The sequence below is a fragment of the Chanos chanos genome, chromosome 7 (assembly GCF_902362185.1).
Source record: "Chanos chanos chromosome 7, fChaCha1.1, whole genome shotgun sequence".
NCBI lineage: Eukaryota > Metazoa > Chordata > Actinopteri > Gonorynchiformes > Chanidae > Chanos > Chanos chanos.
In genome coordinates this window covers 19,305,561-19,317,080 of record NC_044501.1, presented here as the reverse complement: position 1 = coordinate 19,317,080, position 11,520 = coordinate 19,305,561, and the positions used below count along the sequence as shown (strand labels likewise).

General features: G+C 39.0%; 1 protein-coding gene across 1 annotated transcript; it reads left to right on the top strand.

Annotated features, from left to right (window-relative positions):
- The first annotated feature begins 2,644 nt into the window (after window positions 1-2,644).
- atp1b1b (ATPase Na+/K+ transporting subunit beta 1b) lies at window positions 2,645-9,666 on the top strand. Its single transcript, XM_030779890.1, has 6 exons — window positions 2,645-2,838; window positions 5,162-5,290; window positions 6,313-6,468; window positions 7,396-7,580; window positions 8,042-8,125; window positions 8,669-9,666. Exons 1-6 carry the CDS (start codon window positions 2,745-2,747, stop codon window positions 8,927-8,929), a joined length of 909 nt encoding a protein of 302 aa, XP_030635750.1. The 5' UTR covers window positions 2,645-2,744; the 3' UTR covers window positions 8,930-9,666.
- The last annotated feature ends 1,854 nt before the right edge of the window (window positions 9,667-11,520 follow it).

Genomic DNA, 11,520 nt, shown 5'->3' with positions numbered 1-11,520 from the left:
ACGCAAGTGGCCTATGCCGTTGTGAGCATTTGTACTTGTGCACTGGTGTGTCTGCGTCGCTCTGCAATTACACTGCCAAAATGCTATGCCACTGTGTTGAGTTTCTTTGTGTACTTTGAACAATGGTGACTTAAACCGAGCAGATTGTGTTGGAGTTGGAGCTAATAAATGTTCAGCAACAGTTATTTACTTATACAGAAATGACTGCAACGTCAGAGGCAAAAGGCAAAAATACTTGTCCCAGTAGTTCTTCCATCTCTTTGTACATTCCGTGACATTCAAATTGATGTTTGTAAAAATCTCTTTCCATGAATTTGCTGCCATCTGGCAGTCTTTGTAATGTGGTGAAGAAGAGTTGTACAAATGTACATATTCACGGACTTCCTTAGTTGACCTCTCCTCGATTTTGTCCAATTACAGTTGTTGCGGTCTGCGTCGCTGCGCTTTGCCACAACGTGTAGTTACATTTCTGGGGAGCTGCGCATCAGGCTACAGGATAGGGTACACCGTCAGGCAGATCCTATGCCATACCTATGCCGTGGATTCGACACAGAGGTATAAATCGGCCTTAAGACATTTTTCTGCTTGCCGAAAGGTAAAAGAAATATCACCAAAATGCTTAGAAACCTTCTTCTGAAACACTGCTATACATGCAGGCGTAAAAACCCAATTACTCCATGGGCTTAACGGTGGCTCAATGGTTAGCCTGGGTTCGAATCCCTTTCTGTGTGGAGTTTGCATGTTCTCCCTGTGTTGTGTGGGTTTCTCTTTCCACAAAGACATGCATGCTAGGATGCTAGTGGCAAAAAGACCTCGAGTTGGTCCCACGGGTGCCTACTGCTCCTAGTGTGTGCGTGCTTACTGGTGTTAGGATGGGTTAAATGCAGGGGCTGCATTTCACTGCTCACTGCTCAGTGAGTACAGATATACTTTAGGGATGTCCACTTGTGATTTGACCACCAAAACTGGATCTAATGCAAGGTGTAAACAGGGCCTGCGTGACAAGTAAAGTGCTTCTACTTTTATTTAAACCTATCCAAAAAGAAAACATGAAAGGTAAGCCACCATGCAGAGACGTGGATGACCTCTGAAAATAAGATACTGGGCTTAATTTTTCTGTCATTTGTCTGATTCTCAAAAATTTGAGAGTCAAATTTTAGGTTATGGACATACAGAGATGCTACTTTAAAGAGAGAGCAGCTGTTGCTTATATATGGTTTGTCTGTTGATTCTGACAAAACTTTGTATGTTACATTTTTGTACACGGTTCTGTGTTCAAAACTGTATAGGCATTGTTCAAAATGTAGCGTTACAAAAAGAATCATTTCTGCAAAACAGAAGCACACCTACTGGGCGAAGGTTACACACTACCAGCCCTGCTGCTTTCCATTCCAGTAACATTTTCGAGGCTTTTGCTTGGCTGAAGATGGCACAGAGGTTCAAAACAGTGTGTGGTTATGAGCTGACTGCAGAAATCAACAAGGTTTCAGACCTTGACAGCCAGATTTTAGGAACACTGCGTAAGACTACAAGAGGTGCCAAAGTGACTCTTCTTTGCTGCTCTAATGACAGAGGGTATAGGGTATAGCCAGTGGCTATATGTAGGCATTCTCATTTTTAATTGAGAATTTCTTTTCTCCACCCTTTTGAAACTGTAAGACATTGGAAAATTGTGTCAGAGTGTATTTCCTTAACAGAAAATAAATCGAAATAATTAGGTAAGATTTATCATTAGGTAAGAATATAGCATGAACATATGTAAACTATTCTTTAATAATTATATTTGGGTTTAGAAGTATAACTGAGTCACGAAAAACAGTTCTTCAAATAATCTTACTCCACCATTTCAATGCATTGTATAATTAAATAAAAAAATATATAACCACATATGAAAAATTAAAAGATATATCATATATTATACTGTTATATTACTACAAATAACACAATTCAATCAGGATCAAAGTCCGCTAGGCAAACATCACAGACCCCCCCCCCCCCCCCCCCACAAAAAAAAATCACAGGGGCACGAAGTCCAAGAACATTGAAGAGCTTAAAAACGACAGCCGTATAACAGGAAAGTGGACAAGTACATTAAAAAAGAACCCTGTGTACAAAACCTCAGTTAAAAGAGTAACAGGTGTACCAATACAAAGCGCAACGTCTTTGACTCAGATTCTGCATGCATAGTACGAATTCATAATCTGATGGTCAATCAAATTGCACCAAGACTCTGAATTAAGTTATACATATGTTTGCATATGGCCTTTTCTTCGTCTTTATGATTTCGTACGGATGACAGAAAAAATCCCAATTTACCTCTCATAAATATTTGCCCCCTCTGTCCATACGTCATCACAGGGTATGACATCACAGTTCAGGTTATGAATAATTAAAAAAGAATGAAGGGGGAGGGGAAGAATATGCGTTTGAAATACGTAGTAGTAATGTAAACTGCACCCTCTCCTCCTTACCCATGTACGGAAAACTTACGTGAGTAGGAGGTTAGTTCGTGATTTGCTAAACATGAAATCCCTGCCCCCTTCTAGTTAGCGCGTGAAGCAGTGGGAGGACCCTCGTAACGGGAGCTATATATGCTAGGAGGCACCTTGAAGGGAGCCGGGTACAGCTCCATGTTTTAGGGGTTCTAGTACTCCACGGTAGGTCGTTGAAGGTGCTCAAGAGAAGAGAGAGGGGAAGTGAAGGAATTCTGTGTAAACGGAGATAAATAAAAGTCCTGGTTAAAAATGCCTGCTCAAAATAAAGATGATGGAGGATGGAAGAAGTTTTTATGGAATTCCGAGAAGAAGGAATTGATGGGTCGTACGGGTGGGAGTTGGTGTAAGTATAACCCTCACCATATTGTTTTAATTTGACAGTCGTGAGGAGTTAACCCGCAAGACGTGAGATTTCGCTCTGCGAAGAATGATTATCAGACTAGAGGAGAGCAACGGGAGATATTTGTTTCAGTCTGCGTCCCCTGTCTCCGTTTGGTCACGATGCAACAACCTGTTTGATTTGACTTTGCAGCAAATGTCTCACGGACTTGTTTGGAGAGTTCTGTCAAACCTTTTGAGATGGCGAGATGATGGTGTTTGTGAAGAATGATTTTATACGTTCACGGTAAACGATTTGGTTGATTAAACAAGGGGCTGCAAATGATTTGTCCGTCTCCTCGCTGAATACTCCAGATGTCGAGTTTTGTATGATCAAAACAAAGCCAAACAATTTGTCATTTTTTCAAAACGAAGCGGTTTATGCATTTCCATCCCCTCTGTGTAAAATCCAAGTAGATGTGTGGTAAAGAGCTCTCTTGGGAGGTAGGACATCTCTGGTAATTAGCTAAATGATTTTTTAGCAATATTAAGGCAAACGCTCCTCGCTTCTTCGTTTATTCTAACAATAATGTCTTTTCAAGCACACCTTACAAAAAGGGAATAAAGCAGAGGTATTTTGTCAAAATGGAAACGTGTTGAGTTTTAATTGTAAATCAGTCATCATGCAAACGGGAACTCCTTCAGGTCTGTGACTGAATTTGCATATCAATCATTATTAAAATACTCCTCGATGAAAGGGTTAAAAATGCATCATTGTTCAAGGTGAGTCAAGGTGATTTGGCCTAGTATTGAGGATGTAAGGGATGACATTGCTTGTCTAATGTTACAGTGAGGGTTGATCTGGTGTCTGTGCAGCCACCAACAGAAACTAATTGATTACATTGCGTTTCCTGCTCCGTCACCGCCGGGAGTGGACATGCACTACGCTGTCCTAAATGCACGAGATGTCACGAGTTTTTTTGTAACACCATATACCATGTCACCCAATGGCGTGAGATTAATTTAAAATACAAGGAGATTGTTTGGTTTAAACTTTCTCAACGATTAATCTAAGGACATGCTCTAGTACAGGGCGTACTTTCAGAGAATGTGTTGGTATCTGGTTAGAATATCGCCCGCGACGTTAAGGTGTCTGAGCTGTGCTGAGAATACAAATTCCCCTTTAAAACGCACAAAACTGGGCGCCTCACTGCTAAAAGCAAGGACATCATACACCGGCGACAGAAGCTGTCAAGATTTCAGACACTGCCATTCACCAGAAGACGTCTCTGCATATGAAAACTAAGGAGTCTGGTTTTGTGTTGAGGATGGTGTTTTTTTTGTTTGTTTGGTTTTGGTTTGTTGCTCAGGCATGCATCTGTGATATTATTCTACTGAGGTACTTATCTGTTAATGAACTGTAGCCCATCTGATTCAGTGTTGTTGCGCAAGGTTGTCTTCTCCTATGCTCAATTTGAGTGAAATGGAGCTTAAATATGTGTGACCTTTCGACACTGGTGTCTGTGATCTTGGTCTGGCTCTACTAATGGACTGGATTTCCATGCTCAGTGAAATGAATCATATTAACCAACATCCGTCTTTGTCTTAATATGATATGTTTATTGAGTGGAACATGACCGCATAGCTTCTTTTGGTCATTTCAAAACTGCAGGAAATCAGATATTGGTGTGTTTAGAATGAAGCATTTTCCAGTTACAGTCAGAAAAAAATCTGAAACATATGTATTTTATTAGAGCATATGAATGTTTTGACACCCCCCCCCCCCGAAACTGTTTTTACCTCATTTGGGGGGTTCAAGTCTTAATAAGGGGGATCAGACCCCCCCCAATCCCCCCTGTAATTCAAATCCTGATCAGTAGCCAATTTTTAGGGGGATGAGGGGGGATGGCATCCCCCTTGTTAGCAAAATGACCAATGCATCCCTTGTTAACCTGCCATCCCCTTGTATACAATATAGAGTAGTGTCAGTGACCATTGGGCCATCTCCCCTGTTAAAAAACAACACATCACCTACTGTATGTATGTATGTATGTATGTATGTAGATCCATATCCTCACTCTGTCAGTCCTCCAGATGAGTAAGAAGGGCCATTTCCAGTGTCTAGAAATGCCTAATGCCACTCATCCTTGAACAATAACAACCAGACCTCATACTTTTAATGTAAAACCATGTACTCTATTTATGGAGATTCACTTGTTTGACACTGACATTAGGGAATACACAATACAATGATCTTGCTATTGTCACCATCCTCAGTCTGACCTCTCTCTCTCTCTCTCTCTCTCTCTCTCTCTCTCTCTCTCTCTCTCTCTGTCTTTTGTCCCCAGTCAAAATCCTGCTGTTCTATGTCATCTTTTATGGTTGCTTAGCTGGGATATTCACTGGTACCATCCAAGTTCTCCTGCTAACCCTAAGCAACTACAAACCAACTTGGCAGGACAGAATTTCTCCTCCAGGTAAGGACACCTTTATGTCTTATGCTGAATGTATGAGAGAGAGAGAGGGAATGAATATGTAAAGGAACACCCAACAAAACAAAGAAAAGAGAACATGAACACTAAATTTTATGATGGATCTATAAGAAGACTAAGGGACTCAAAAGGTCATGTTCCCATAGAGGGGGAAAAAAAGAGAAGATATCATTTGGTGGAGATTATCTGCCATCTCTCAGTAGATTATGATGACCATCTAGCAGTCATCTAATCCTCAGGCAATGTGTCTGTTCTCACAGAAATCTTGTTCTAGTAATTCCTGCTCTGAAAAAAGCTTAAGTAAGAAACAACAGATTGCATCATCCTTTAGCACAGGTCCATTAATTACTATAATTCTTTTCAAATTAGACTTAGTTCAAACCTCCCTGCTGCCAGAGAAAGGATGGTTTCTCTAAAAATGGATAGCTGTCTCCTATTACATTAGTCACCAATGTGGTTAAAATCGACAAAAGGAGAGTTGCAGTGGTTGAAGAGGATGTATTTAATATGAGGATGTGTGCTTTGCAGTGACTCACACAGATAAGCATGCCATTAGGATATCCATAGTTATCAAGTTATCAAGATACCATATTATCAAATTATCAGCCATTGCGTATGTGTGCAAATACTTCCATTTCAAAAAGCAGGATCTAAGATCCTCGATTTCCCATTGGGTTCTGTGTTTTTAAAGAGACATTTTTCAATGAATATGTACAGATGGTGCAGATGTTGCAGATAGTGAAACCAAGTGTGTTGAATTCTTTTGTAGTCCTATTTGCTTTATGTTAATGTTTTTTTTTTTCCCCAAAACATAAGAAATGGAGAGATTTTGTTTTTCTCCTGATTTTTAGAGTGCACTTTGATGTAATCTAGTTAACAGGATCAGTAGTAATAGCAATAGCAAATACTCTTGTTGTGCAGACCAGATGGATGGATTAAGATATCGTCTCTTTAAGATGTTGGGCTTTCATGTGTTTGGCCAATGACACGCCTTGATTTGCTCACAGGTCTGACCCACTCGCCTCGCTCTGACAAATCAGAACTGCTCTTTAGCATGAGCGATGCAGGGACGTACTTGAAGCACATAAAAGCCATGAATGAGTTTCTGAAACCCTACGATGAAGAGAACCAGGTGGACCAAATGAAGTATGAAGACTGTGGAGGTCTGTGCCTTTTTTCTTTCCCTCTTTGTTTGGTTGTTAGATATCACATAATTTACATTTCTGCTCGGCCTTAGGTGATCTACCGAAAACATACAAAAAAATGTGTTCATAAGTAAATATCTAGATGATATCTGAGAGTTATCAAGTAAATAATTGGAAAAGGAATTGGAAAATAGTTAGGGAAACCAAATCGGAAATGGAAAGCCAGCAACTTATGAGCAGTTGTGTGTTAATGGCCCAAAGCTAAACTATAGTGTCATTACCCTTCACACTACCCTCGAGGAAGCTCAAACAACGCTCATTTATCTTCTTAAGGACAGCAGCAAAAGAAGCCTTGTTTACATATGGGGTTATAAAGCCAAAATATTTCTCAGTTAAGTCAAGACTGAACTTAATAAGGATAAGGTAGAATGTGAACAAACTAGTCTCATGGCAAGGTTTGGCCGTTTTACTTGGCTTGCATTGTCCTTTGGTTGGGTTCTGTCAGGAGCAGTTGTGTATAGTTGATGTACTTAGTTAGAGGCTAAGTTAGCACCAGCTTGAGTATTCTTCATGTTAGTATCTTGGAGACCCATTGGCAAGCAGGTAAATCTAGAGGGCTAGTCTTATCTAGTGTTTGGATGTAAACCCTCTTGAGAAAAATCCATTACCATGGTGTAGAGACAAGAAAACAGACTTGTCATCTTGTGATGCCCTCCCACTGATAAACCATAAAGCCAGGTTTTCAGTGCTGTGTATCCTTGACATTGACTTGTCCAAGATCCATGTCAAATCAGTGCTGGTTCTCTATAATGTATGTTCATAATAAATGCCAGATCTCTGACGAGCATAGGATAGTACCGCTAGGTCTCACTTGCTGGTTGTTGAAAATCAGGTTCTTGAGGATGTTGGACTGATAATCTGGTTTCATTCCTATGCTGGTTTTAGTTGAACCTAATGAGTACAAGTACCGAGGACAGCTGGAGAATGACGTGGGTATCAGGAAGGCTTGCCGTTTTCCCAGGCGTCTTCTTGGCCCTTGCGCTGGGATTGAAGATCGAGACTTTGGGTTTAGGGATGGCAAACCATGCATCATCGTCAAGCTCAACCGGATTGTGGCTTTCCAACCAGTCGTAAGTGTGCATAGTTTAACCTTCAATAATATGTGTTCTGTACTCTGTGAAAATGAACTGTAGGTTTCATTGTGCTAATTTGCATTTACTGTTTTGTGCCTTTGTCATCAATCTTAAGTGCATGTAATTGACCTTTTAGGGGACAAAATGATGAAAAATTCAAAAAGCAGAACCTTAACTTGCTTAACGTGAAGAGTTCAACAGAGCTTATAAACAGAAGCAGTTAGATCTTGTACCAAAACATGTAGAACTCTCCAGACCCATATACTATATTATGGTACCATTATGTTTTATATAGTTTTCATATTTATCAGTTGAATGTATGCACTTGATTGGTATTTAAGATTATTTGACCGCACTCTGCTAACAGAGAACTGTTTATTATTCTTTCTTTGCAGTACGAAAGTGGTGAACTTGATATATGGTTAACATTTACATCTTTTTTTTTTTTTTTGTTCTAGCCTCCAAAAAACAATGAAACCATCCCTGCTGAGGCTCAATACAAAGTCCAACCTAACGTGATTCCACTCCACTGCGCTAGCAAGGTACGCGGTATCTCCAGTCTCTGAAAATAGTATAATACAGTCCACCAAGTAGCAGTCATGTTTACTGGTTAATTAAATGCATGAACATAAAGTTGAACATGATTAACGTAGCTTTTAGAAAGTGTATTTGTATCACAGTGTCTCTTTTCTGCACTGTTAAGTGCATATCACAGCTGTGTACATCTGCAGGATAAAGCTGTTTTACTGTTCGAGTGAAATTTTGGCTTAAAATGAATGCTGATGGGAACATTGCAGATATGCTGTGTGCCGTGTACCATAAACTGAATTTTGAATGGTCAGTAAAGACTATGATGATACGCAGTTAAACAATATGCTTTGATAAACGAAACAGTTAATCAGCTAGTTGTACAAAATAATCAACTAACTGATATGACAGTCTGCTTAAAAGTAACCGGTAAAGCCAATACTGTTAAACTTTATTCAGTCGAAATGATTCACAGTCTACATTTACTCTATCTGAGATCACATACCAAAGCGGTGCCATAACAGTTTTAACTGTTGCTCCTTGTGGAATTCTTACAGAAAGAAGAGGATGCCGGCAAGCTTGGAGAAGTGAGATACTATGGCATTGGTGAAGGCTTCCCACTTCAGTACTACCCTTACTACGGCAAACTCCTCCACCCTCACTACCTACAGCCCCTGGTGGCCATTCAGTTCATCAACCTAACCATCAACACGGAGCTGCGCATCGAGTGCAAAGTATATGGTGATAACATCGGTTACAGCGACAAGGACCGCTACCAGGGACGTTTTGAAATTAAATTAAGCGTCAACAATTTATGACCTCAGTAACGATCATAGCTATGTCTCTCTACCATACTCCCTTTACCATTTTAAGGCAAACTAAGGGATGATTTCTGACTTAAGATTATAAAATCATTTTGTGCAAACTTTTGTGCAAACCCTTTATCGCAAACGGTTCGAGAGAGAGCATGCATAAAAGTTTGACCATCTTGTGTCAGAATACAGCCCCTAAATTGTTTAGGAGTTGAACGGTAAAATAGAAAATGACTTGTGAATCCAACCATCATCTCATGGGACCTAACATTGTCTGTATGCTTAAAACACTAGCTTTTGCTTCCATTTTAGGGTTAGAGTCTAAAAAAAAAGAGGAGGAGTAGCAGTAGCATATTGTACTTATAATGCTATAAATGACAACAGGCCCACAGCTATGGGAAGTATTCCTTTATAAGTGTAAAAAATTTAAAAATTCCACTACTGAAGTAGCAAGCAGTGTTTGTCTCTTAAGTGTTGCAGCTGCCTTTTGTGGTTTCTGTAAAATTTTTAGAGTGTACAATAGTTGCAAATGTTGGTCATTTTCAAACTATCCGTAAGCAAGCTTTATTTGTCCAAGATGTATATATCCATTTAGGTATTCATACCAAATGAAAAATTCAGACATTAGTCAGAGCTCTGAAGATAAGCTTGAAAGGGGTTTAGGATGTGCTAGAGGTTTGTTTGTTTGTTTGTTTTTTCATAAAATGGTTGTAGGAGAGTTTCTTTTCCATTGCAGATTGCTTTTTAGAATCACTTGAACATTTTCCCTCTTGATTTTACTTCTAATGTAGATTTGCCTTTTAAATCTATTGCGCTCTTACCTTTTTATGGGTAAAGATGCTGATTGTACTTTTCTGTTTTTATTTTTGTTTTTTGTTTTTTTTAAAGATTCATTTATTTTTCTCGAGACATCACGTGTAGTGGTGTAACAACCTAATGAATGTTTTATCCATTTATACAATGAAGAGAATTCTAGATTTATTCAGTTAGAAGTGTTTTTTTTCTGCAAAGTGTTATATGTAATGAGAATACCAAAGTCACCATTAAGAGGGGGATAATCTTTTATCTTGGTGAGGTTTGTTGTGGCACTTCGCGGTGCCTGGCATTTGATGATGGTTTGTAGGAGTGCTCATTCAATAGCAATCGTCAAACAAAATTCAAGAGTTCATCTGCTCTGTGATTTATTTATTCTGGATAAAAACGTAAACAAAATAAAGTTGAGAGATGACACAGGATTTGTGTTCTTTCAAGTAAAAATAGAAATTTAACTGCAAATTGCAGTTACACTCATGTTTCACAGTGTTGACAGCTCTTAAAAGATTAATCTGGGGTGTCACAACTACAGGGAGTTTTAATTATGTATTTATTCTTCATCTGGCCTAGTTGCAACCAAAAATTTAATGATCCACTTGCTTTGAAACTCAAATTTGTTTCTGGCGTTTCTCTGAACACAAAACAAATGCATCAACACCAAATTACATGGAACCTTAGGGAGACGTCGGTTACTGGAGAAAGACAAATTAATCTCATTGAGGCAATTTTTCAGCTTGTGATCCAAGCCCTTTAACTAGGCTTTTATGAATTCGTCCTTTGTGTCAGTGATGGATCCCAAAACAGGGTCGGCTCAGTGACTCTGCGTTCTGTTTTTTCTTTTTTTTTTTTTCTGTGTATCAGCTAAAAGACCTGAAACCAAAGTCTTTAATGAGAGTCAATAGCTGGTGAAGGAGAGGTGAGAAAAGCAGGCTTTTAGACCTGCTTTTAGATCAGGATATATCACAAGGCACCATTTTGTGGCTGAGTGGATGTCACAAAGAGGAGAGTGGATGAGAATGCACCACCAGTGTCAGCTGGGAAGGGCATACAGTAGTTCAGCAGTGCCCCATTCTGTCTTCACCAGAAACATACAGTTTCAGAAAGAAACAAAAAACCCACAGGACTTTTCACACTCCAAAAAAACCCCCTGACTATATTTTGTTCTCTATTTTTAATCTAATTTTGACATGGGAGTATTTTAAGCGGTGTTTTTCTTTAAATGTGGGTGAATTCCTGCTTTTTTTTTTACTTTTAATAGGCACATCCCACACTACGTTAAAAATGCCTTTGATGTAAATCAAGTAGCATTTCCCTTAAATTTTGAAAAAAAAAATCATGTAATATATTTAATAATAGTGATGCAATGCATATTTTATTTCAAATGTTAGTATTACTGTTTAGTATGTCCTTTGATAGACATTTATGTATCTTAGGAGACATCCAGACCAATTAACAGAAAAGTACATTTAAACAACAGTTGCACAGTGACAAAATTTGTGTGTGTATGCGCGCGCACGTTTTTTTTTTGATGCACGAAGACCCTAAAATCAAGATGAAACACCATTTAATTACCTTTTTTTTGTTTTTTTGTTTTTTTAATCTGGGAATATGTCAACAAAAAAGGCCAAAAACAAAAGCATTCTTCAGGTCAAAAACGGCCATTGAAGACAGTCGCCCCTGAGTTTTGCAGGCCTGCCAATCTTTAGTGGAAATTCTCAGCTTTCAAACTCCTAAATTAAAAATGTGCTGTAACACCCAAAGAGGATCTCCATGCTCAAAGCAGG

What these genes read in the sequence shown, in the direction of transcription:
- atp1b1b (XM_030779890.1), top strand. Translation starts at nt 2,745, where the DNA reads ATGCCTGCTCAAAATAAAGATGATGGAGGATGGAAGAAGTTTTTATGG. An exon ending in TTGTGGCTTTCCAACCAGTC is followed by an intron (nt 7,581 to 8,041) that starts GTAAGTGTGCAT and finishes TTTTTGTTCTAG; the next exon opens with CCTCCAAAAAACAATGAAAC. An exon ending in CACTCCACTGCGCTAGCAAG is followed by an intron (nt 8,126 to 8,668) that starts GTACGCGGTATC and finishes GAATTCTTACAG; the next exon opens with AAAGAAGAGGATGCCGGCAA.